Source organism: Lagenorhynchus albirostris, chromosome 18 (assembly GCF_949774975.1).
Source record: "Lagenorhynchus albirostris chromosome 18, mLagAlb1.1, whole genome shotgun sequence".
In the NCBI taxonomy this organism is placed as follows: domain Eukaryota; kingdom Metazoa; phylum Chordata; class Mammalia; order Artiodactyla; family Delphinidae; genus Lagenorhynchus; species Lagenorhynchus albirostris.
Window position 1 is genome coordinate 6,029,284 of NC_083112.1, and position 26,426 is coordinate 6,055,709.

Sequence of the window (26,426 nt, forward strand, 5' to 3'; positions counted from 1 at the left end):
CTTGCTTCTATTTTATGGAAACACTTGTGTAGAATTGATCTGTTTGTTCCTTAAATGTTTGGCAATGAAACCATCTGGGCTGTGTCCCATCTTGATCACATTCTAGCTGCATATCATTCCCAAGAAAGCTGTCTCTAAGTAATGATCTGTAGCCATGTAAGTCCAGAAACTTCTGTCAAGTGCAACCAGAATCGATTTGACTCAAGGGACTGCCTCACGCTAATCAAATGAGGCTGATTTTTTAAGCCTGAACTGAGCCAGGCGCTGTAACAAGTGTTTTATATTAACACTACTTTATGTATTCTGTAACCTAGAATCCCAGTAATTACCATGAGGGACGTATCTCTCCAGTAACCAAAATATGTGTGTCCTCCATGGAGAGCAGGGGTTCAGCACAGTACTGCCCTGGGCCAGGTTCAGCTTGTTTTGTTTGTTTTGTATGTTTTGTTTATTGGAGCACAGCTATGCATGTTCGCTTATGCACGGTCTAGGATGCTTTGTGCTACGACAGCAGGTAAGTGAGTAGCCGTGACAGACTGTGTAGCCCACGAAGCCTAAAATATTTACGTTCTGGCTCTCTGGCCACTTACAGAAAAGTTTGCTGACCCCTGATCTAGAGCAGTGATTCTCAACCCTGGCCACATACTGGAATCACCTGGAGAACATTTGAAAAACTACTGTTGTCCGCCTCCCACTCCCAGCAATTCTGACTTGGTTGGCCTGGGCTGGGACCTGGGCATTGGCGGTGTTTAAAACTCCCCAGCAGTTCTGCCCAGCAGCCAAGGCTGAGAACCACTGGCCTAAAGTAAGGCTTGGTATTTGTATTTGTTTAACTGCCCGCCCATGCTGATTGTCTGAGTGTGCATTTAGGAATGAGAAGCACTTATCTAGGGCAGTAGTTTCCAGATCTGAATGTGTGTCTGTCACCTGGGGAGATTTTTTTTCATAGATTCTAAGACCCCACTCCAGTCCAAGTGAATTAGAATCTCCAGAGATTTTTTAAAAATTCCTCAGGTGGTCCTGAGATACAGACATTTCTTTAAGAAAGACTGAACTTAGGGCACCTTATTGTTATTAGCAAGATTTTTGGATACTGAGTGAGTAACCAGAGGATTATTTAGTGAGCATAGGAGTGGAGGAAAGGGGTTCCTTGTGTTGTGCAGTACAGGCTATGGAGGATCCTACTGAATAGTCCAGCCTCATAGAAACGGAAATACACCCTCCCGAGTGATGAAAATATTTATTTCTGTTAGCTATGGTATACCTAACCGCCCTTGTACAGTCCTAGATGAAAGGAACATGTTTTTCCTTTTGGTTCCTCTTTATATAGATGCCATAAAAACAAGTCATCCATTAATATTCTTTGTTCAGATAGTTAGGTAATCAGGTCACATTACAGGAGGTTAGATAATAGCTTCCCCTCCACCCCTGCCACCCCATGTCTTGGCTAAATACCCCCATCAGCTTGCATGCTTCTCTAGGCTCCTGGCATCCCATTTTACTAATTATCTCTTAGGACAGACTCTTTGGAGATGGCTAAGCCCATTCATGCTGTGTTCTTACCCTGGGCTACCCCAGTCCAGTCCCCGTATACACTTACTGCATCTCAAATGGTCTTTGCTCAACTGAGAAACTATCTGTTAATCCTCCCACTGTATTAAACATTCCCATGTGTGTTCTCTTCACTTCAGGTGGAATGTGTAAAATCAGGGAAGGTTGAGCTGGAAGGGACTTTGTTATAGACCTTATCTAACCTCAAAAAAGTCAATCTTATGGGCAGTTAGTTGGGTAATGGTAGTGCTTATGTGTTTGGGGGGGCACTTTATACTCTTCTTGATACAATTCTCAATATTGGATTTATAATCTGTCACACCCTTCTGTGAAGAACCTCAGCAGTGCCAAATCCATCTCTGTGTAATCCTGTTGCTTAGTGGTAGCTGAATAACCATGGTCAGGTGAAGCCTGAGACTTGCCTTCCTTGTCCATAAAATGGGAAAAAGGAAGATCTGCTTTGCAGGGTTATTAAGAGGGTAAAATAACTTGACATAGCATTTTGTAAACCATAAAGTACTTTTTATTTTGTTCTGGGAAGAGCATTGTACAGGAAGTAAAACAAAAATCAATCCGTCGGTCAATCTGAGAATAGCCCAGAAGACATTAGCTAAACCTGAAGGGAATGGTCTTGGAAAAAAGAATTTCCAGTCTTTTAAATTGTGAGTGCTATTTGCTGGTGAAGCAATCATTGATTACCTTACAGGAAAAAGCCGTAAACAATGTTATGAAACAGAAGACTACCTATTTTCAAGAGATTACAAAGGAGTTAATTAGCTAGGTGTACTTCAAGACATTTGTGTTATTATATATGGAAACTTAGAAAATGGGAGATATTGAAGGACCTGTGAAAATACCATAAAATATAAATGCATATGGGCTACATATTTTTCAATTTATTTGCAAGGCTGGCTTAATGACTATGGCATGGTATCAGTGGTTACTCTCATAATGCATTAAATATATAGCTTTAAATGATTTTTACAAGTGAAAACAAAACTCTGTGTTCATTTAATTCAAATTTTATTGTGGATATAATGAGGAATCAAAGATTGTCCCTGTCCTCAAGGTGCTCATTGTCAAGTAGGGGAACAAACATTACAAGACAAGGGAAAATGCTTGGATGGCAGTACCCAGAGAGCTGTGGGGGCCCTGCAGGGACGGGGGTGGGGGGGTGGAGGTGGGCAGGAGGGGAGGGTAGAAATGTTCGGAAGGGACACGGAGGAAGCGGAAGCAATGCCTTGGCTGAGACTTAAAAGTTTCAACGTAGGGAGGGAAGAAGGCCCAGTGGAACCTTGTGTGCAGACAGGAGGCAGGAGAGGATGCGGTGTTTTCAGGGACCATGGTGGTCCCAGGATGAGTATAAGGCAGTAAGAGATGGATACCCTTTGACAGAAAGAAGGAGTGAATATTGACTCTATAAGTACTAGTTACTTTACATCATGATTGCCTGTTTACTCAGTTTTTACATTTCTGTAGGAACTATTTGTAATCTCTTTTTTCAGTCACCCCTGTGTTACTTATGGAAATATTATCATGCCTGTCACTGATGAAACATATTAGGAAAAGTGAAAATGTATTCATTAAAGTGCTTCCCTTTGAAGGATATTGCAGCTACTGAGAGCTTTGACTATCACTAACACCTTGATGGGCTCTAAAAAACAAAGCATTACCCAAGTAGAAAAAATTATATTATGAATACTTGAAACTTCTATCATTCTTCTATAAGCGACTGACATCATAATTTTCAACAGTTATGCCTTCAAAATCTTTGAGAGGGGTCAAAAAGTCATTTTGCAGATGAAGAAACTGAGTCAGACAAAGAGTTCTTCTTGGTCTTAATGTGAGAGACTGGAGTATATCAGGGAGATTATTGCTTTTGATTGTATCAGATTTCTTAGTCCCATTTTATACCGATAAGTTTCAGTTTCTTTGGTAAATCCCAAAGTGGGAGGTGTCTTGAGATTTGTTCTTTTATCTACTGGGAATATGTCACGTGGTCTTCATAAAGTGCTCAAAGTGCACGGTGCTGTAAGAAGCTAGATCAGCAACTATTTCTGACTGTTTAGTTTAGAAGAAAGGACTTGCAGCATTGATTATTCATGAAGTACTGATTGTGGAGCTAGTTTATATCCTTCAGAAGTCAAGAGTATATGATATGAGCATTTGGATTTTTTTTATTCACAATTAATCATCTGTCTGAAGTGTCTTCGCTGGATTCTTCTTGTATAAGAAGGACATAGCTTCCCGCATTCCTGCTGATGCACTTGACAGCACTGCCAAAGCAAATAAGACATCGATTAAGGCAATACATAAATAATAAATAATCTGTATTCCATCTTTTCCCTGGTTACATGGCTTTTAATAAATTACACAAAGAAGGAGGATACTGGTATTTTGAATCTAACAGGCTTGTTATGCATAGCTTTCTGAAAATAAAAATTAAAAAAATCTACATGAGTTCTTCCCCTTCCAGATCCCTAAAATGTCCATCTGTCCCATTGTCTCCACCACATAGTCCACATAAAATAGTTGTAACTAAAGCTATTACTGAAGTTCATGTTTAATACCTATAACTGAAGCTAGGATAGAAGACATCAGGAAATAATGAAAATAACCTGCAATTTTAATTTTAAAAATATTGAACAGATTAAAAAAAAATCTCAGAAGACCAACTACATTTACACTAGATGCATTATTAAAAGCACAATGACCTTTAATCTCTCTGCACTGATTTTTCCAATTATAAAAGTTATATGTGTTCATAACAGAGTATTTATAAATATATGAAGAATAAAATTAACATGACCCATTATTCTACTTCCCATGTAATACAGTTCTTACTAAAGTCATCGTTCATGGTACGGATGCACCATCCTTTACTTAACCATTTCCTGTTATTGGCCATTTTGGTCATTAAAATATTTTTTGCCATAATGAACTTGTTTATATATAAATTTTTGACATTTCTGATCATTTCCTCAGGATAGGATTCTAAATGGGATCACTGGTTCAAATACCATGAAGTTTTTGGGGAAGCTTTTGATACATGTTCATGAATTGCTTTCCAAGAATGATAATGCCGAATAACACTACTCCCAGCAAAGTATAAGGTTGATGGTTTCATCACGTGCTCACTAGCAAAGCGTGGAGTTTTAGTTTTGCCAATTCAATAGGTGATAGTCTCCTTTTAAAAAGATACCTAGCAAAAATAGCTTTTCATCCCAGTTACAGAGGAACTGTAAATACTATGGTAGTCCACCTAACACAGATCTAGGTATCAGCATCCCACTGAGACAGTATGTACTGAGGTCCTACTCTGAATAAGACGCAGGCCAGCCCTTTAAGGAGTTCACAGCCATGGCAGAGTTTAAAGCCTGTGTGGATAGATTCTGTTCTCCCTCCCTCGCAGCCACAGCCCACAGTGCTTAGGGGAAGGCAGATGCCAGACCCTGTGCCCCACCTTCTACCCATCCCCATCACCCTGCTCTGCGGCAGCCGTGTGAAATGGGCAAGCCCAGCAGAGGCAGGTTAATGAGCTCTTAGCTCAATGCTTGGGCCCCAGAGAATGTGTCAAATATATTTGCTTGTGCGTTTTCACAACCACTTATCTAGTTGGCTTACACATTTTGTTCATTGAAAGGGACAGGGAGAATACATATTTCTTGTAAGTTTATGCCTCTGGTCTTTTTAGTCTATGTACTATTCACAAATAGAATTTTGTAGTTTGTATTTACTTGGATATTTACATTTGAAAAGGAAATCATCAAATAAGCCAACTCTCTGTAAGGGAAAGAGAATTCTTAATATCCAGTGCATGCTATCTGCTCTTGTCATTTACCCAAGGATCTGTATTAAAGTATATCTTCTTAGAGTAATCTTTGACCTTCAGGGGATATTATACTGTAGGAAGTCATTGTCTGAATGTATATATATGTATATACATATTCATAGAATATATGTGTATTGAAAATACATATGAATATATATGTACTGATAATACATACATATTCTTAGACACTAAATTCATCAGTTGTTCATATTTAAAGATAAGGGGGTAACTTCTCAGAGTGTCTGTCTAACCCAGTGTTTCTTTCTCTTAGTCCTGGTTGGCCACACCACTGTCTCTTTCTTTCTAAGTCTCCAAAATTATTGACAGATGTCTTCATGTCTAAAAGTTCTTGAGAAAAGTACATTCCAAGGCAAAACTTCAACAGATCTATGTAATTGCACTGGTGAGGTCAGGGAATTCAATCCATCTATCCTTTGATAAAAGGATAAAAAGTAATGACATACCATAGACTGATGGCTGGAATTAGTAATAAAACAGCGGAGAGCAGAAAGACGAAGCCTTTGTACCAAGCAACAGTGGCTGAATAAATTCCGTTGAAAGTAGAAACTGCAGTGATTCCGCCAAGTGTTTCTAAGAAAGCGAGACAAGCAAACATGGTGCCTGTTTGGGGTCAGGGTGTGGAGGGAGAGAGAGAAAAGGCTGAGTTACAAAACAACAAACAAAAATAATGCAGAAAATGGCTACTCAGTGAAAAGTGCAGCCCTGGGGGCACTGCTTGGTGAAGGAAAGCTACTCCCTCAATATCCCCGAGAAGGCAGTCACCCGTTTTGTGGGTGAAGAAACGGAGCTCAGGAGTTCTCCCTGGACCTGGTGTGAGAGGAGCTGGAATCAGTTCTTCCAGGGTCCGTGCAGCAAAGCTAAGAGGCACTGGAAGCTGAGGCGTGTGGAATCTGCCGCATCTCCCGTCCCTGCTACAGCCTAAGACGCAGCCCCACCTGCCCCTGAGGTTCGTGGTGCCACCTTCCACTCTCAGTCCCTGCACTAATCTGGGACACACCTGCAGGGGCAGGATGGCTCCCAGGCAAGCAACGTCCCACCCACCGGCCCTCTGAAAGGTCAAGTCAGATCTGGCAAGAGTGACAGGCAAGGCAGAGAGATAATCTTCTTACCATACATTCTGCAATTTGAATTTGATCTCTTCCTCCAGAGTAACAAAAAGTTCAGTCACACGAGATTCCTGTGTGACTCATCAAGTAACTACATAAGTGCCCGGTGCTCTAGTGAAGGTTATGCCACAGTCTGACATTGAGTGATTCTTTAAAACGTATTTTTCTGTCTTACGTGCTTACAACTGGCTCCCCTCTGAGGGGACTCTGCTGTCCTTCCCGCTTGCCACATGCCGAGTGTGGGAAAGGGCAGGCCATGGAGCATTGCTTAAGAAGCCTGAAATGGCTGCATGGTCGGCCCAAGCTCACAATCAGAGAAATGGTCATTATTCTACAAGTTTTGAATTTAGTCTGGAATCCAAGACCATACTGACTGAAGAGTGAAACTTCTGAAAGACAGCTGGTCATCTTGATGTGCTTTTTTTCCTCTTTGTCAAATTCTGCATCACTACAATTGTGGCTGTTCTCAGCTCTCTGTGGCTTCCGTGGCATAAGTTCCTACATAGTTTCTGCAGACTCTTAAACCATTGCTTGTTCCCTACTTTGCCAAGTTTACTTTTCCATGACAAATTGTAATATATTTTTCTTACAGACAGTGCAAATCCTATAAATAATTGTGTTTGATTGGACTGATAGGAAGGAAAAGGGCAAGCTTGAGGATCTAGCTTGGTTATAGTTTACATGTCTAGACTTTAGCTTTCCCCATGGTCTTGATCTTTTAGACTGTGTATTGATTTTTATCTATTTAAACTTTCACTTTATTATACATATTCTCATACATTGCTTCAGTCTTCACTGAACAACGGGACACATGTTCATAAAACAAACATCTCTATGCAGAATGCTGGGTTATCAGAGATATGTCTTCTTTTGACCAAAATGAAAGTTCTGTCAGTGTCAAGGGCACATATGCTCTTTTCACTGCTGTGTCCCCAGGGCGGAGCTGGCACCTGGTAGACATTTAATATATATTTGTCAAATGAACGAATAAAAGCTTCATTCAAGGGCGACTACCAGTCATCAAGCAGCATATGGACTTACTGCCTCTATGATTTATGACAGTACAGGAAGTTAGTTTAATTGGAAAGAAGTTCTCCTAGTTATGTATCTACGTTATTGTTTCATTTTATTTCTGATCCCTTGCTACAGCCGGGGACGGGTGGTATGGTGCTAATCCTATTATGCAGCCGCTTGAGTCCTTTCTTGTTGGGAACTCGGTCAGGCCGTGCTGTGTTCTGACAAACAACCATCTCACGAAGTAGCTCTAGCTTGTTGCTGAACTTCCCTGAGCAGCACAACTTATGATTACTTCATTTCTTTTTAGTGCGAAATTATATTCCGTTGGACAGACACACCTCATTTTGTTTATTCATCAGTTCATGGACATTTGCATTGTTTATGCTTCTTGACTGTTACAGATAATGCTGCTGTGAACGTGTGTGTACAAGATTTTGTGTGGACATGTGTTTTCATTTCTCTTTGGTATATACCTAGGAGTGGAATTGCTGAGTCATAAGGTAACTCTGTTTAACTGTCTGAGGAGCTACCAAACTGTTTTGTAAGACGGCTGCACCATTTTACACTCCCACAGCAGCGTATGAGGGCTCCAGTTTCTCCACATCCTCGCCAACACTTCTTATGGGCTTTTTCATCTTGGCCATCCTGGTGGGTCTCACTGTGGTTTTGATTTGCATTTCCCTGATGGCTAATGATGTTGAGCACTTTTTCATGTGTCTGTTGGCCATTTGTACATCTTTGGGGAGATGTCAGTTCAAATCCTTTGCCCATGTTTTAATTGGATTTTCTTGTTATTGCTGAGTTTTAATAGTTTTTATATATTTTAGATACAAGTTCCTTATCAGGCGTACGATTTGCAAATATAGTCTCCCATTCAGTGGGCTGTCTTTTCACTTTCTTGATGGTGTCCTTTGAAGCATAAAAGTTTTTAATTTTGATAAAGTCTAATTTATCTATTTTTTCTTTTTTTGTTGTGCTTTTGGTGTCGTATCTAAGAAACCATTGCATAATTCAAGGAAGCAGGTAGGTTTTTACATACTGTAGTTTTAATATTCCTAAGTGGTTTTCCAATTAATCCTCATCACACAATCTATAAACAGCTGTGTGAATATGTGCTACATCTTATGAGTGGAAAAGAATCAAGAAATGTATTTTCAGCCTTATTGAATTATGCAGTCTTCTCCAGTGTTGACTAAAGGGCCATAAGTACAATAGCATAATTATGAATTATTCATAAACACTTGATATGAACATTTGCACCAGGCTAAGACATGGAACAAAAGAAAGCTCCAAGGTCTCATATAATATTCATATGATCAAAGCAAAAGGAGGTCAACCACATATGCCTAGTATCTAACAAGTACCCAGTCCTAACTAGAGATTTAATTTTTGTTTTCCTTCTGTACTGGTCATTCTCTGTCCTCCCCTTCAGCTGTTGGATCTTCTGTGCCCTGCTCTGTGCTCGGGAGGCTGACCCCACAGATATTATGACTTGGACTTCCTTGGACTTGGTCAGTGGGGTCCCGGAGGAGAAGGCTATGCAGTTTCTTCTCTGCTCCCTCCCTCCTTGGGCCGTCCTCTCCTCTGTGCTGCCCTTCCCTGAAGTCTCTTGATTGAATCAGCTGAGTGGGATGCTGTTTTTTCTAGGACTCTGACTCAGGCCCAGCTCTAACATTTGGGGGATCCAGCGTAAGAATACAATTAGAGGCCTACAAGTTCTAAGTATTTAAAAGTTATAATTCTGGGAGTTCCCTAGTGGCCTAGTGGTTAGGATTCTGGGCCTTCACTGATGTGGCCTGGGTTCAATCCCTGGTCGGGGAACTGAGATCTTGTAAGACGTGTGGCGCAGCCAAAAAAAAAAAAGTTACAATTTTGACTAACAGACTGTTAACTAAGGTATGTTCTGTCTCCCTACTCTGAGAAAATACCTTCCTAATGATTTGGAGGTCAGACACAAACTTAGAATTCTCAGACGTTTTAGAGTTCCATGTGGAACATGACAGCCCTGGGAGAGCTGGCCCTCACCCTCCAGTCCCCAGCCTGCAGGCTGCAGCCACCCACATCGTATTCTACCTCTTGTTCTGCTCAGAAAGGGTCATTTACACGTGGGTGTAGACACCCCGCCCTGCGATTCCAAGGTTGGGCCAGACCCTCCTGTCAAGAGTCACCCTTTGGCTACCCCTTTGGTGTACAGGAGAGCACACTGGGGTCACAGTCTACCCTCAGGAGAACGGGTCTGAGAAAGAGGATCATCAAGGCATTCACTGGATATGAGCTGTTCAGCTGGGAGTTATGGGGACCCATGCACACGTACCCAGAGTGTAGCCTAAAAGGGGGGAGTGTTGTGGGCTCCCAGGGGGCATATCGCCTGGCCCTGAGGTCTCCCCTCCCCTTGGGGCGGGGCAGCTCCAGAGAAAGCCCTCTAAAGCACCAGGCCCCGGGCAGGGGCTCCCCTGCTTGAATATAAGCTCTCCTAACGCAGCCCTTACCAATTCCAAAGGAGTTCTGTGCAGAAAAAGGGCTGTAGAATATCCTGAAGAATCAAACACTGATGGTACACAGATACGAGTTGGTACAGATCACAGATTCATTCTGTTCCTTAAGCAAATTAAACTCACCTTGTTCAGTAGAACGAACCACTTTTGATATCATGGACCGTAGAACAGAGAATGGCACAACAGTGAAAAGGAATGGCAGCCTGACTGTGAGAGGAATAGTTGGAAATTACTGGCTGAATCAGAAAACTAAGGGTTCATTTTAAAGGCGGAACACTTAATCTCTAAATACTTCATTTTCTATAAGCATCTTAACTCATTGCATCTAACGGCTGAATTAATTAATGGTAGAATTCTGTTTAATTAATTAAGATAGACTATAGACACGTCAGTTTAAGATTACTCTCAAGTTTAAGTTTACTCTTAAATTCTTATTCTAGTGCAGAGAACAAGAGTTCATGGAAGTTACAGGTCCAGATCTATATAATCTGCCACTTGAAATGGATCTGTTTCCCTAGTTATTAGAGTAACGTCATGTTTAGCAGGTTGCGACTGTTAATAAATTTTTTGTTTTCTGTTTTTGCTCTTTCAGACTTGGCATTCTCATCGTTAAAATTCTTTTATTATATTGATCTACTTATTGGTAAATTGGTTTCTTCTTGCTTCTTCATCTTTGTGGGTGAATAATTTCACGAACACAAGTTGCCTCTGCTCTTAAATTATGACCCTTAATAGTAGCATTTTTAGTTATATGACAAAATGGTAAGATATTACATTTGCAGACCACTTTATGTTTTCATCATGTTTTCACATATATTAACTTACTTGGAGTTGGCAACTCCAAGGGAAACAGGGAGGGAGAACTGGCATTTACTGAACCCTTGGCATTGCGCTAAGTGGTTTACAGTTATCTCTTCTAATATTCGTTATAACCCTCTGACTTAGGTACCACTATGCCCATTTTATAGATGAAAAAACAAGGGCTCAGAGTAGTTCAGTAACTTGCCCAAGGTCACCTAGTGCTGTAGATGGAAATTAAGCCCAATTCTGTTTGGTCACTCTGCTTCCCTGCAAGGTAGCAAGAGGTTAACACTGCCTTTGTAGAAAAAGACTAAATTGGATCTTTCTTGAGGTCCCACTTTAACAGATCCTTTAACCCTTTCAAACACAGTATCTCACTCAAGCCCTAGTTAAGGAAGCAGTCCTATTTGCCAGAAAGTGATTCCTCAAAAGCCAATTCATGAAATGACCAATTTGCTGAAAGATCAATTTGCAAAATCTTCTTGAATATATTCAATGAATTTTTTTAATGTATCTTTTGAGTATACTTTAGACACTTGTCTTAAAATTGTAGCCTTCTTAGCATCATTTTAAGAAATATTCAAGTTTCTTGAATGCTATTTTGAAGGACTGATTCACAAGAAGGATGTTCCTCAAAACAATTTTTTGGCAAATGTGCAAATTTGGAAAATTGTGGTTATTCAACTTTTTTTTTTTTCTTTAAAGTCAGTTGGTTTTCAGCTTCTGGAAAGCTAGCTTTAAACAAATTACCTTTACTTGAACTAAAATGCATTAAATAGAGAATTTTATATTAAAGTTTCTCACCCAACAGACTAAATTCATTTTATGTAAACATCAATACACAGTTCTAGGCTACATTTGTAACTTACCTAAAAACATCATCAATGTTGTTCTGGCAAAAGCAGTCATAGCCATTCCTACCATGGTGGTAAAAATTCCAATGAAGGCCATGTGAATATCTTCCATACAATAAGAAAAAAGCCATATTCCTAGGAAACTGCTGAAAAAAGAGACACTACCCAACGCTGATCCATAACCTATTAAAACTTCATCCCAGCAGAGCGGTGAATCCAATTCATAAAGGATAAAAATGGGGGAAATGCCAGCTGTCACGAAAAAATAAGTGATCATTGTAAAAAGCAACAAACAGAGCAAAGATCGTTGCTCACCAGAATTATTTTTAAAAAGCATGTAAGTTCGGTAAAATAAGTTTTTAAAGCCTTCAGTCCATGATACAGAAACATTCTGAGATGAAGGCTCTTTCATCGAATCCTCAAGAAAGAATAAAATATAAATCAAGTTAACAGTAAGAGCCATAGTAGCAATTAAAAACGACCACACAAAACCTAGTTCTCTAATAAAATAGCCAGAAGACAGTCCTGTTAATCCAGTGACAATTCCAAGCAGGAAGTCAATTATAGCTATTCGAATTGTTCTTTGTTTCTTTTCTTTACATTGATCAACTATGTAGGCAAAAGAGGCTCCCAGAAGTGTGGTGTAATTGCCACAAAGTGCAACCAAAAAGGTAGATGCAATCAAAAGCTGGATTGGAAAGGCAAAATAGGAAAGCAAACAGAGCCAAGCACTGTTTGCAAGAGCACCAACAGAAGACAAAATCAAAGGGAATTTTCGTCCTCCGTGGTCACTATGAGACAGAAGCATGAATGTAGACACGAGACCAGGAATTAACCCACTTATGTCCATCTGCAGATTAAAAAGAGACACTTTTTTCTGAACTTCCTGCAAATAAATAAAAAGAAGACAAAGTGTTTACAGAGGCTTATACAATATGCCTAAAAATACCCTGGTACATACTTTTTCTTGATATTGCCAGTAGGTCAGGGATGGGGAATCTCTAGTGCATGGGTTTGATATAGCTTAAATCTTCATCCAGTTCACAAGGCAAATATCAAGAGGTGATACAATCATCAATGCTCAGTCACAATATTCAGGTACCACAGTGGAGACATTAATCCATAAAAACAGAAGTGTGTGTATTGGTGTATGTCTGACTTACATAGAGGATCCGCAGAACCCAAGGCCTCAGGGACTGGTTATGTAATGACTTCTCCTTCTTCTGTGAACAGTTAGCACTAAGAGATCATGACCACTGTTCTAAAGCAAGAACGGTACCCTTTCCCATGACACACCTTTCTGTCTAAAGGGGAATGAATATCACATGTAAACATCGTATCTGATAGGCCTTTATTTAGATAGAGCTCAGTTGTCCTTTTCACGTGTCTCCACAAATATTCCTTTATTTACTAAAAATTAAGATAAAACTCGAAGAGGAGCTTTGTATTGACTAAAGATGGTAGCATGCCATGAACTAAGGAGTGAGCTAAACTCAACTTTCCTGAGGCCCAAAACAACTACGTACACGTGGATTGGCAGATGTAACAATCGTGACACTAGGTATATGATGGGAAGAACTTGGGGTGATTTAAAAGCCTTTTCTTCTCACCACTTTTCTGTATTTTCCAAACTTTATATTAAAGGATATGTGCCGTTTCTATAATGGAGATTACTAAACTCATTTTAAAAAAGATTTATTCATGTAATATTTAGAAAGCACCCTAAAAACCACAAAAATATGATTAACCACAGAAATATCAGATACTGAATTAATGGCTTTTTAAAATAGTGAGCCTATTTTTATTTTTATATATTTATATAATTCAAGCCATTCCATGTTGCCAGGAGATGTTCTGGTCACTCAAACCCCAAACTTCAGTCATCTTTGCTTCTAGCCTTTCCCTTCGTCCATGCCCCCCAACACAATCTATCCTGTCCCGCTAAAGTTGCTCACTTTACCTTCTTGATGGTCCCATAGTTGCCACTTGGATGACAACTCCCATTGTTTTTCACCTGGACCACCCTGGCATCTAACTGGTCTCTTCATTCAATTCAGAATATAATGTCAATCTTACCACTTTGCAGATCACAGACACTACTGCTGGGCACATGTTGCATAGCACCACAGCATACTATCGGCATGTCTCTCACCTGCTCAGAAGCTGCAGTGTCTCCCTACTGCCTGGGAAAGTCCACACTCCTTAGCCTGGTATTTAAGGCCCCCGAGACGTGGCCTGATCTCATCTTCAGCGTTATCCCCACTCTCCCCCCAGATACGGTCTATGCTCCAGGCACAGTCCATAGTCAGGTCCCACCTAGATTTCCCTGAAATTCTCCAACAGGGGTCATCACTCCTTTTTCTGAACCTTCTCGTAGAACAGTTATCATTCCCCAGCTGTATTTTTTTGTGTATTGATTAAGAGCTTGAGCTCTGGATTCAAATACAGTCAGTTCTGTACACCACAGTTTGAGTGGTCTTTAAAAACACACATCAGCTCGTGTCACTCCTCTGTCAACCCCCCAGTGGCTTTCCTTACACTGCAATAAATGCAAACTCCTTGCCACGGCGAGGGGCGACCCCACGTCACGGAGCCTCTGATTCATCTCCCCTTCCTCACTCCTCTCGGCCGACAAGCCATCCCACAAACCTCCATGCTACTTGCTGTTCCCTCTGCCTGATCGTTGCACAGCTCACTTCCTCAGTTCAAAACCACTTCCTCAGAAGGGCCTTCCCTGACCATCACTCAATCCAAAGCAACCCCACTAATCCCACCCAGCGCTCCAGCCCCTTATCCTTGTTGTTCTTCTCCTTAGAGACTCACCGGCTCCTTGACAGGAAATTATATTTTATCCGATCTGTGCATTGTGTGACTTCCCTCCTACAATCTAAGCTCCCGGCTGGGGTGAAACCTTGTCCTCTTCACCATAGTATCACCAGCTCTAAGAACAGCGCTTCCAGGGAGGGTAGGTACTCGATAGATAGATTGATTAAATGAACAAACCATCAAGTAAAACAGGCCTCTGTAGCTTGCATGCTCTGTGTGATCCTGACCAAATGACTTGTCTCTGTAGCTTCCTCATCTGACCAGAGGGAATGTCAACAGTCCCAACCTTGCAGGCTGTCAGGAGACTTAAAATTAAAGTCAATATAAGGTGCTCCACACAGGGCCCACATACAGTCAGTGCTGTTTCATTTTTACTAGGTTAGATCTTTTGAGCACATCTTTGTATCTCCTACAGATATAGAAGCCATCAAGTAAATATTTATTGAATAAACAAATAAATGAAACAGTTATCGTTTAATCAACTCCTCAGCAAGATGTTCCAGTCTGGGGTTCCTCCTCCCATTTCCACGCCTCCGCCTAAGTCCTGTCCCCTCCTTTTTTCCTACTGTCATCCCAACCCAGTCTGTTACACAGACTACTCACCTCATCTGCAAACCATGTTGTGAATTTCAGATCTTAACAAACTCAAAGCATATTTCAACCATAAATCAATGTTGAGACAGAAGAAATTGTGTTTGAACATTATAAACTCTGGAGAATTTTGTGTTATGTGTTATAGTAGGGTAGATGGGAGAAATCAGAGTTAAAAAAAAAAGCTATCTCCTATACAAGATTGAACAGAATGACAAGGTACTGAGACGGGGATAAACTAAGGAAAGTGCTATCAATTTTAAGGAAGGCACAATTTCATAGGCTAAAATGCATATATTCCAGTTGAGCAGAAGGTATTCCTTACCTGCTGGTAACCAGGGATTGTGTTATTAAAAGGTTTATAAATAAATTCCTGAGCGAGAACAACTTCGTGATCTGTTGGGTGACCCGAAGTTGTCCCCTCCAGCGGCAGAGTCCCTATCTTGAAAGCTGCCTGAAGAGAACAGGCCACAGTGGCCGGTGTAACACTTCAAAACCAATCATTTACAAGGGAAGGAGAGGGCGGTAAGGGGCTTAAAAATTCCTTCCTCCACAAAAGTCAATAGACATCCCAGAATTCCCTACTCTCTGCCCTTTGCCAAGAGTTTCCTTCCACAGCCTTGCCACTTTGTTAAGAGGCCTGTTAGAGATTAATCTCATCGCCCAAGAGAAGTATGTAGTTGTACTTACAGTCACAGGGCTCAGAAAACTTGAAGATTTGAAAGATAGGTTAGATCAATAGCCATATGAATATATATGTTATATATACCTTAACCCCAGATAGATTGAAAAATATGACTTTCATCCAAATAGACTTTCAAAATGTTAAATATAAGTGAAATCGCTCCGATTATTCTGATATTTTTACCCTGAAATTCATGACACTATCTTGCGTACCAATACGTATGTAAGTGTGTATATTTGTTACGTGGGAAGGTTAAATAAAAACAGCATAACAGAGGTTCAACACATATTCTTACACACAACTGATCTTTTGGGAGAGATCTGAGAAAAATCTGAGCTGAAAAAGTCATTTATTTATTTTATCAGGGGCTGACCCTGTACTATGACATCTCTTATTTTTAGGGTTACAAGAACAGTCCACAGATCTCTAAGTGGAAGCTCACAGAACAGGGAACATTTGTTCTCGGATTTAAAGGGGGCAGAATATTCTCTGAGAAGCTGAGCAGGGACAGGATCCAGGGAAGGGGTCAGAAGGAGGTGTTCCTCTGTCCTAAGGAGCGAGTGGTGAGTGGGTCGCCACGCCCTGTCCCAGTTGTGGGTGGGATGGTTTCTGGTTCCCCAATCTTAGAAGAAGCACCTATAGCTCTAGCGCACCGACTGTAAGGCAAGGATCTAGGGCGGTATGTTCTCTTGAACATTAATCCAGTGAAACAGCAGTCAATCGATCAAAAAATTTGGCAGAAATCTTCAAAATGAGACCCCTGCTCTGGGCAGTGGGGGGCTTTCAGCAGCTGGGTTAGGCAGGGAGCAGGGCCAACACTCATCACCTGCACAGTCACAGAGGTCACCAAAGCAGCTGGACCAAGGCCCGTCTCCCGTCACTCTAGAGGGTGAGGACAGCCGACCTTTCCAGACACTCAAGTCCTCTCCTCTGTCCCTCCCACTGCTCCCAGGGGGCTGGTGAAGGAACTCACAGTATGAAATGGAGAAACTGATGAACCTCTGGAACCTTCTTACTCCCTGGAGATATATACATGTAACAGGAACATTCTTAAAGGGAGACAAGACCAAGAGGAGAGCCCCTTGTTGGCCCTTCTGTTTTTATGACCTCACTCTAGGCCAGAACCTTGATATCTGCATGGCTGTTCAGAAATAATCTGTTCTTTTCTCCATGGGTGCAGATGACTCAGAGTCCCTTAGACTCTTTTCATCTTTTGACTGGGGAAGCAGCACCACTCTTTTGCCATCACAAAATATTCCCAAGGGGAAGAGTTCAAAGTTTACAAGTGTGGTGGTTTTTCAGTCATGGTGGGGGGGGAGGGGATTTCCAAATCTGGATGCTCTCTCTGCTTTGCATTTGGACACTGGTAGACTGGTAAAGACTGCCTAAGGGAATGGAGACTGGCGCCGTACCTCCTGGGGGAGGAGGCTGGACCTGGGGAAGGAAGGGCTCTGGAGTATCCGGCTGAACATTTTCAGTGTCCTCAGAGCGCAAGTGGGTGCTCCCCACCCCCCATATCCTCACACAGATGCTCCTCAGCACTGGGGGGTCAAACTGATTTGATAACACCGAATGATGGATGACGAATGCCACCCTCACCCCATGACAGACCCTGGCGCCGGGCCCACAGTCTTGAGGGATGGTCCACTTTCTGGGGTCACTGAAAACTGGGTCATGCCCGTGAAGCGGAAGCGGGTAGGGAGGAAGTGGGCAAGGGAAAGGCAGGACCCATGCTTCACCCGACCCCTGGCCACCAAGTACCATTCCAGCCTGCCCTGTCCCAACTGTCAGGCTTTCCGTGGGGAAGAAGAAAGGAGACAACCACGGAGATGAGACTGCCCTGACATTTTCTGAGACAAAGGAGAAGAGCCAGTGTCACAGAAGAAGGGGGTTTTAAGTAGAAGAGGCAGATTAAAGGTGTCAGGAAGCTTCAGACAGAAAGGAGAATAAAGGCTTTTGGTTTGGGACTTAGGGGTTTTCGTGTGACCCTTAAGAGATCAATGTATGAGGAGTGCAGGATCCTCTTTCCTTTAAAATCCTGTTGCACATTCTCTTTTTAATACATGTTAGGAATATTTTAATTTCTTACCTCCTGGAATGTGAAAATTGGGCTGCTTTTGTTTTTTGCACACTCAGAAACATTGCTATCGGGTGCAATGCTGTAGTTGCCTGTTTCCTCCCATATTCTCCTGTACACATATTGTGTTGTCAGTGGAGCAGTCAAAGTCATAGCAAATACACTAAAGCAGATGGCAGGTTCCACAAATGGAATCTTCATCTTGCTTGGGTAGGTAGCTGAAATTCTATTAAGAAGAAAAGGAGAGAGATAATCAGTTGCACTCTTATCTGAGAGGCTAGATTTTCAATGATGGGGAAGTTGGGGGAACTTTGTGGAGTAAACAAGCAAACTAGGGAACAGAAAGCAGTAAGCACTTCCTAAGACAACAACAACCTCAGACTGTCATACTTACCATTTTTAAGAGCTGGACCTTTAAGGACTCAACCCGCCCTTGAGATGATTCTTTAAGATAGTCTTAATAAGCTGTCTACCACTTTGGCTATCCAGTGGTCACACTACAATTCCCACACTGAATACTGCCAGCTGGTTTTCATAAGGGAAACAGTGAGGTTGCTCTGGGGACGAGACAATTACGTAATTGTTTATTATTGATTTTGCTGCTTGTGAACAGCGGACAGGAAGGGGGCCTTTAAAAAGCAGCTTCCAATCGTAAGGGTTTGTTTATGTTGTTTTAACTCACCCCACGGTCACAGTCTTCCTGCCGATCTAGGCGCGGGTCTGACCGTTTTCGGGGCCGGAGTCTCGGGGGCTGTCTCTTTTCAGGGGCTCCTGGGCAGCAAGTGCGCACGGAGGCTGGGTCTGCGCCGCCGCGCTGGGATGGGAAGGGGAATTGCCGCTGAATTCGACCAGATGCACAGGTCGGGAGACCGCAAGCCAGATTTTAAAGCAAAACAGGAGAGGGCACTTCCGCGTCCAGAGTGACAACGGTGACAGTTCACCGCGCAGCCCTCGCTCAGCTCCTGAGTGGCCCTGCGGGCTCCGCCCGGCGAGCTCCCGCGGGGCCCGCGCGCCGGGCAGCTGCTCCCTGAGCCGTCGGCGGGCTGTCGCTGGGTCCGCGGCCCGGCCTGCGCTCGCTATGACTCAGCTGCGCCAGCCGAGCATCGCCTCCGGCCCAGGAGACGGGCCTCGGGGGTGCTGGTCCCTCGCCGCCTGGGCGGTCGCTGTCCTGCTTTCCTGCGACTGGGCCCCTTGGCCGGCACCCCCGCGGGGATTGGTCCGCTCCGACGTCGCTCCCGAGCGCCCGCCCCCGGAGGCCCCAGTGGGGCCGCCGCAGCCGGCAGCCCCGGGGTTCGTGCAAGGACTGAGGTTAGAGAGCTTTTCTGGGTCCGAATATCACTTCTCACGGAAGCACACAGGAGATTTGCTGCAGAAGTAACATTTTGGGATGCAGGCCACTGTAGCATCCGTGCGGGCCAGGCAAGTGCTCTGAGAAACGCAGAAGAGGGGGACCGGGTAGGGACGCCCGTGGAGGGTGCGGGAGAGAGAGTGCTTCTGGCAGGGTTAGCCGGGGTCTGGAATGTGGTCGCTGGCTCTTCTTGGTGATGCAACCTTGGGCTAATTATTTCATCGCTATGAACGTCCATTTCTTTATCTGTCAGGTGGTCATTAACAGCCTTACCGGATCATTGTGATGAAACCCTCGAGGTGTGCATACAGCACATCCCCGGGGCAAAGGAGGGACAGTACATTCCCCCCAGCAAGCCCACCAGGAACACACCTGAAGATGAACGAGCTGGATTTACTACTTCTTGTAAGGGGGAGGAATGCATTCGCAGGGAACCACGGGATCAAAAGCTAGATTTTCCAGGGCAGAGGTCTCCAGGAGAATTTTGAAATTTTATGTTTTCAGTTTAATGACCTAGAGACTTTAACGTAAGCATATTCTGAATTGTCTTGTAATCAAGTACCGGCACTTGATGTCACCTGTATTTGTATTTCCACTTATGATCACATTGGCTCCAAGTAGAAGTACTTTAGCAATGTCAGAGAAAAGAGGTGGACTAAATATATAAACGATACACCCAAGCTAAATGAAGACCAAGGATGTCATATCATGTTCAAAACGTTTTCGTAGTATTCCAGTAAAACGTGTGGGAGAATTGAGTTACCACCTGACACATGAATAGACATACTGATCTCAAAAGAACCTGTGCTGTACCAGGCAGTGCTATATTCAAGTGGCAAAACCAAAACAGAATATAGTAGCTACTAGATTTTGTTAGTTTCAAGAAGAAATGGCTTTTAAGCTTCTGATAAAATCAGCAAAGTAAGATGTGGTGAAAAGATCTTAGTTACACTAAGCAATGACTGCTAAGTAGGTGATTGTCAATACTGTGCTCATAAGAGTTTAATCATACAACTCCAAGCACAAGTTGTTGAAAGACAATATAATCTGATCATATGACCTTGGTCAATAATATGTCAAAACAGACCTGGATAGGTCTTATCTACCTGAGAAATTCATAACCTAACTTCAATGCTTGTCTTTCTTGACCTCTGTTGCCTTGGATGCCATTGAACAAATTCCTCCTTCTTGAAATATTATCTCTTTTTGGGTTCCATGACACAACTCGATCTTTCTGTCACCCTGAGAGCGCCTTAGCTTCCTCAGTGGGCTTGCTTCTCCAAGGGTACTGTTTCTCAGGTTCCGTCCCAGCTCCTCTTCTGCCCTGTCAGTCACATCCACACTTGTGATCAACCACCAGTATACCCATCACTCCCAAATCTCAAGCTCACCCAGTTCTCTTGAACTTGACACCCAGAGCTTCCACCCGAGTATTTTACAAAAACACTGCACACTTTAAAATGTCCAAAACATATACCATCTTCCTTATAAATCCAATTCCCTCCTGAAAACCCTGTTTCAACTAATGACATCACCTGTCCAGTCAGCAAAGTCAGAGACCTGGGAATTATAACTGGCTTTTTTTTGGCTGCGTTGGGTCTTCGTTGCTGCCTGCCGGCTTTCTCTAGTTGCGGAGAGCAGGGGCTACTCTTCATCGCGGTGCGCGGGCTTCTCCTTGTGGTGGCTTCTCTGGTTGCGGAGCACAGGCTCTAGGCACGCGGGCTTCAAGAGTTGTGGCACACGGGCTTAGTAGTTGTGGCTCGCGGGCTCTAGAGCGCAGCCTCAGTAGTTGTGGTGCATGGGATTAGTAGCTGTGGTGAACCTGTGGCATGTGAGATCTTCCCGGACCAGGGCTCAAACCCGTGTCCCCTGCATTGGCAGGCAGATTCTTAACCACTGGGCCACCAGGGAAGTCCTGTACCTGGCTTTTTGATCACCAAATGCTGTAGCTTTTATGTCATAAATATAACTGGTATGATTTATACCTCTTTTAGGTGTGTGGCTATAAGGCAAGTGGGCCCCTGGATCCAGAGCATTTGGGCTGAGCGGCAGTTTTTCGGCCTGTCCGAGGTTGGGGCTTTGTCTTGCCATCAGCCCACTGGTGAATGGAATCTGAAGGTTGCTGGGGAGGAGGTGGGCAAATCTGCAAAGAGCCCAAGGATTTCCCCGGTGAAGAGTCAGAAATCCTGACTCTTCCCCTTTGGGGTTTCAAGTTATTCTAACACTTGTGATGTGTTGGGACGGTCCTAGTAAGCCGAGTGGTGAGAAATGTACAATAATGGCCCGCAAGAAGGTGTCCACCACGCTGCCGGTGCTGGTGCTGCTGGGGGTGCAGTAAAAGAGCGGGGCTGGTACGGCAGGCCCAGCACCAGAGCCTTTCCTGTCTCAGGGGAAGGCCAGTCAGGAACAGGGGAATGATGTTGCACCCTGTCCTCATCTGCCGCCTTGGGCCTTGGGGTTCCTTAAGAGAAAAACTGATTTTCTGTAAATAAAAATATCTGTCTCTAAAGTTGTACTGGGAACCCAGTCTCCAATAGTGTGGGGTAACCGTTGCTAGCCTGGGTTCTCCTCCCTCCCTGCAATCTGTGCCGCAGTCTCAGTGGGTAGACTTTGAACCCTTACACCCGAGAGCCGGACTTCCTGTTTTCTGTGTCAGCCTCACCAGAGCAGCAGTTGGAAGCTTAAGCAGTCACACCAGACTTCTCAATTTCTTTTCTCCACAACAGAAATATTAAACCAGACTGACTCACCTGGATGAAGTAAGCACCTTGAGGGGGTCTTAATTTGCAAGGAGGGGAAAACTCAGAGAATGATGAATGGACTTCTCTCAGTCAGGATGGAAGCTCAAATTTGATTTATTTGTGTAGTAACTTAAACGTGGCTTCATTTTCCACCACAGCAGGTGACATAGGATATATGTGAAAGCTCCTAGAACAGGGCCTGACACTTGGTGGGTATTCAGTAATCTTTGGATTGGAAGCTAAATCTTGCTTAATTAGACACACGTACTACTGTGTTTGAGCAGTTACAGAGAAGAACCTGACCTCTGCTTCAATTTGGCCTTTCCTTTTTTGATCCCACAGAGCGATCACTTTCCTCCTTAAGAGGAGTCAGTCCCCTTTTTACTGGGCTATGGGAGTAGGGAAGGATTTAAAGTCAGCAGAGTACGTGAAATTCAGGCACAAGTGACTCCATAATACAGGCCACGTTTAGAGGATTAGTCCTCTGCCTTCCATCCCCAGCTCCTTAGAAAGGCCATTAAACTATATTTTTACAGAATATTTAGTTACATGGAAAAATTTCCATGCTATGACAGTAAGTAAAAAAAAAAAAAAAAAGGAAATAAAAAGTATATCGTATATCCCAATTTTGTTAAAAATACATACTTTTTTGTTAAAAATACAAAAAAAGTATACATATGAATGTGTAGAAAAAAGGCCATAAAGTAATGTATCAAATTTTAATAACAATTATCTCTGAGTGGTCGGATTACTAACAATTTTTGTGTTATTAAATACCATAGACAGTATAATTTTCTGTATTCTCCACATTTTCAGCAATAAACACGTATTAATTTATAATCAGAAAAAAGTTTATTTAAAAAGAAATGAGAAAAGGAATTGATAAAACAATTTCTTGTAAAATCATTATATTTGTTACAAAGCTTCAGGAAAAAAGCCCCAAAGATTGATTCTTTTCCAAGTGGTTCTACAAACTTTAAAGTTGAATCAGCAACCGCATGGCAAACTGACATTCTTGGACTGTGACAGGTGGCCTGAGATAAGACAGGATGGATACCAACGGCTGAAGGGGAATCAAGAGTCCTTTATCTAGAAAAGTTACTTAAGAATGGAGAAAGAACTGTTCTGAAATGGAGGGAGAACCAGGGTGAACTTTTGGGCAGCCTGGATCAACCTATTTAAAACCAGACTCACAAAACAGGGAGACTCATAGAGCATAGAAACCCTCTAGTCGGGGCCCCTAACTTTACCCGTAAGAAAACCAAACCCAAAGGGAGTTGCTGTGTTATTCTTCATGGAACGTAGTTGCCGTTTTATAGTCCTGTGCTCACAGAGATATGGAAAGGACCCTGCTTGGAATCCAGGCCCTGCTGCCGCCCATCTTTCCTCCTTCGTTTTCCTGACAGAAAATGAGTGGAGTTTTAAAGAAGGAGTTTAAGAAGGCAGTTTGGAAATTTAAGAAGAAGATTTTATAAAGGAGAAGCTCTGCGGTACGCAAGTGCCCTGGGAAGGTAAAATGTATTCTGTTATCTTTCCACTCAGCAGCTGCTCCCACCATTACCCAGTTTTTACTGCCGTGTCCTCCAGGCCACTGCACTCTCCAAGGTTATGAAAACAGGGCAGTCACGCCACCTTCTCTATGACACTGATGGGGAGCCGTGCCCGCGGGTATTTTTAAATGAAAGGAAATATAACTTGTGCTGTCAGCATTCACATCAGTCCTGACCAGATGGATTATTGTTTATTTTATTTCTCGTGTAACTCTGATCATAGATTTCTAATGCTCTGCAGAAAACCCTCAGGTTAAGGGGAAAAAGTAGGGCAAGAGAATTACCCTTGATACTGAGAAGAGAGAGGGGAAGAGGGAATAGGAAAAAAAGACAGAACACTAAGAGGGGAAAGTGTTATCACTTCACCTCTCTCCCCGCACTCCCTGGAGTCTATAAGAGGGTCAATCCAATCATTGCTTCCTGGCAAGTGCCTCCCTCCTGTGACAGGCAGGATAGCGCCCCTGCTAAACAGACCCATGTCCTACTCACTGGCACCTGAGAATAAATTACCTTGCATGGCCACAGGGACATTTCAGGTATGTGGAGTTTCTGGATGGACCCAATGTAATCACAAGGGTCCTTACAAGTGAAAGAGGGAGGAAGGAGGGTGACAACCAGAGAAGTATTTGACTATGCTACACTTCTTGCTTTGCATACAGAGAAAGGATCCATGAACAAAGGAAGGGAGGTGGCATCTAGAAGCTGGAAAAGACAAGGAGACAGATTATTCCCCTAAAGGCTCCGGGAGTGCAACCCTGCTAGCACCTGGGTTTTAGCCCAGTGAGACCCATTCCAGACTTCTGACCTCTAGAGCTTAAGTGAATAAATTTGTGCTGTTTCAAAAAAGAAAGAAAAAAGAATACCTTCAGGTAATCAGAACAGGTAATCTATAGGTATTCAGGACAAAACTAAGCGGAACTCCTTATTAATGAGTTTTTTTGCTTGTTAGCTTTTCATTCTGCTCCCTAAATATCTGCTCCCCACTGTATTCCTTCTCCCACTGTGTTCCACTCTCACCGCAGCCAGACCCCGGTTTCATCCTGGACTTCTCCGTCTAGTGCATTCGCTCCACAAGTGCTCATTCAGACCTGATTATTCTACTTTATTCAGTCAACAGCAGCGTATCGAGGGATTGCTTTCAGCTCCAACGTGTAAAGAGCTTGGGAGTCAGCACTCTCATGCTTAGAGCAAAAAGAGCTGAAGGAGCTGAAAATCAGTGCTTTATCTTGCGCCCTTCAGAGCCTGAGGTCACAGGGCGCAGCTGCATCCCATGATCTGGAGGGACAGGCAAAGCCAGAGTCACAGCCGAGGTCTCCTTAGCTGGACAGAAGGCGCTAGAGACACATGCTGGCAGGAACATTTAATGGCAGTTTTGATAAGTTGCTGGAGGCTGAGCGTGGAGTAGCCCGAGAGTAAGAGACTCCTGGGATCTGTCACCTAAGGGGGCTCCATGCTTTTTTTTTTTTTTTGTCTACAGGACCCCCACTAGGTTCTCTTGCTGAAGAGCCCAGAATGATTTCCTTATGCCTGGCAGAGGGAGGGGAAGATTTTGAAATATGCCTAGAGCATCCTCGTAACAAAGGGGACGGGCACTTCCCTGACTCCAGCCCCCTCTAGCCTTCCTATCTCACCTAAGGGAGGAGAAACAAAGCTAATAAATACTTGTGCAGGTCACAGCCCAAGGACATGGGTCCACTGAAAGACTGCTATTTAATCCCAAGATTAAATAGCTTCCCCTTCGCCCACACCTGGCCACCAGCAACAGAGCTCCAGTAAAGAACAGTGGGTTACAGCTTGAAGAGCCGACTCTATTTACTGTGAAGCCTCTGGCACCCGCAGCTACAAAAGGTTAAACACAGCCTAAAACCCCAGCCAGACTGATAGCAAAGCTCAGGCTAGCGGCCTATTTAGCGCAGTTCCTATAACGTGACACGTCATGTCCAACTTTCAACAAAAAATTGCAAGGCATTTTAAAAGGCAAGCAAAAACACAATCTGAAAAGCATCAGAAGCAGACTTGGCAGATAGGGCAGAGATCTGGGCATTATTGGACAGACCATTTCAAATAGCTATGATTAATATTTTAAGAGTTCTTTTGGAAACAGCAGACAACTTGCAAGAACAGATGGGTAATGTAAGCAGGAAGATGGAAACTTCAAGAAAGCATCAAAAAGAAATGCTAGAAATCAAAAACAAAGATCCCACAAGCCGAGTGATGCGGCCAAAAAACAAACAGAAAAACCAAACCCCAAAAACCACTATAACAGAAATGAAGAATGTCTTTCGTGGGCTCAAGAGTAGATTGGACACAGCCAAGGAGAGAACCAGTGTGGGAGCTTCTTTGCCCTGCTGCTAAAACAAAATCAGTCTCTAATATAAAACTGGCTGCTTTCTCTCTACTTCAGGGGTTACATGTTGCTATTAGGATAAAGTCCAGATTCCTAGGTGAGACCTACAGCACTGACCTCTACCTACTTCTATAGCTTCGACTTTTACCACTCCCCACCCAGAATGTTACGTACAGACACACTAAACTCTGGTTTAGTAACTTAATGTCCTGATGTGCTAAGTTCCCTCCTCTTAATGGAATGTCCCTCCCCTTTCCCTTCCTGCTTTTGCCATCCGGTTTATCCCTTAAGACACAATTCAGGGAGCAGTGGCCACAGGACGCCTCCCGCCCTTCCCTAACATGTAAGTTAGGCGCCTTCTCTCTCAATCGTAGCGATTACACTCTGTAGCATAATCATCCGTTTTCTTGACTCTTCGGCCCTGGACTAGGCTGTGGGTTTTTAAAGGGTAGGGGCCATGTCTTAGTAGGCCGTGTATTCCAAGCACCTAGTACTTTGGCGTAAAAGACAACCAGTGAATGTTAGACGGATGAGTGAATAAACGAATGAATGCAGAAGGCTCATGGGAGGAAAGAAATGGGTAA

The 26,426-nt window shown here is 43.2% G+C and overlaps 1 protein-coding gene across 4 annotated transcripts; it reads right to left on the reverse strand.

Moving 5' to 3' along the window:
* Positions 1 to 2,557: 2,557 nt before the first annotated feature.
* SLC46A3 (solute carrier family 46 member 3) lies at positions 2,558 to 18,889 on the reverse strand. 4 transcript variants are annotated; one of them, XM_060129205.1, is made up of 6 exons: positions 18,539 to 18,889; positions 17,869 to 18,082; positions 11,693 to 12,563; positions 10,146 to 10,229; positions 5,848 to 6,004; positions 2,558 to 3,827 (listed from the first exon to the last, which is right to left on the reverse strand). In XM_060129205.1, the coding sequence occupies exons 2-6, from the start codon at positions 18,055 to 18,057 to the stop codon at positions 3,743 to 3,745; spliced, it is 1,386 nt and encodes a 461-aa protein (XP_059985188.1). In that variant the 5' UTR covers positions 18,058 to 18,082; positions 18,539 to 18,889; the 3' UTR covers positions 2,558 to 3,742. The 4 variants fall into 4 exon arrangements, with proteins under 4 accessions (XP_059985188.1, XP_059985189.1, XP_059985191.1 ...); XM_060129206.1 differs by lacking the exon at positions 10,146 to 10,229; XM_060129208.1 differs by lacking the exon at positions 18,539 to 18,889 and having other exon boundaries at positions 11,693 to 12,981; positions 17,869 to 18,007.
* Positions 18,890 to 26,426: the final 7,537 nt, after the last annotated feature.

Excerpts from the sequence above, each read along its gene's own strand:
- SLC46A3 (XM_060129205.1), bottom strand. The coding sequence starts at position 18,057 with ATGAAGATTCCATTTGTGGAACCTGCCATCTGCTTTAGTGTATTTGCT. Across the intron at positions 10,230-11,692 it reads AACATTGATGATGTTTTTAG|TCAGGCTGCCATTCCTTTTC; the intron begins GTAAGTTACAAA and ends TTCCTCTCACAG. Across the intron at positions 6,005-10,145 it reads GGTTCGTTCTACTGAACAAG|GCACCATGTTTGCTTGTCTC; the intron begins GTGAGTTTAATT and ends GACCCCAAACAG.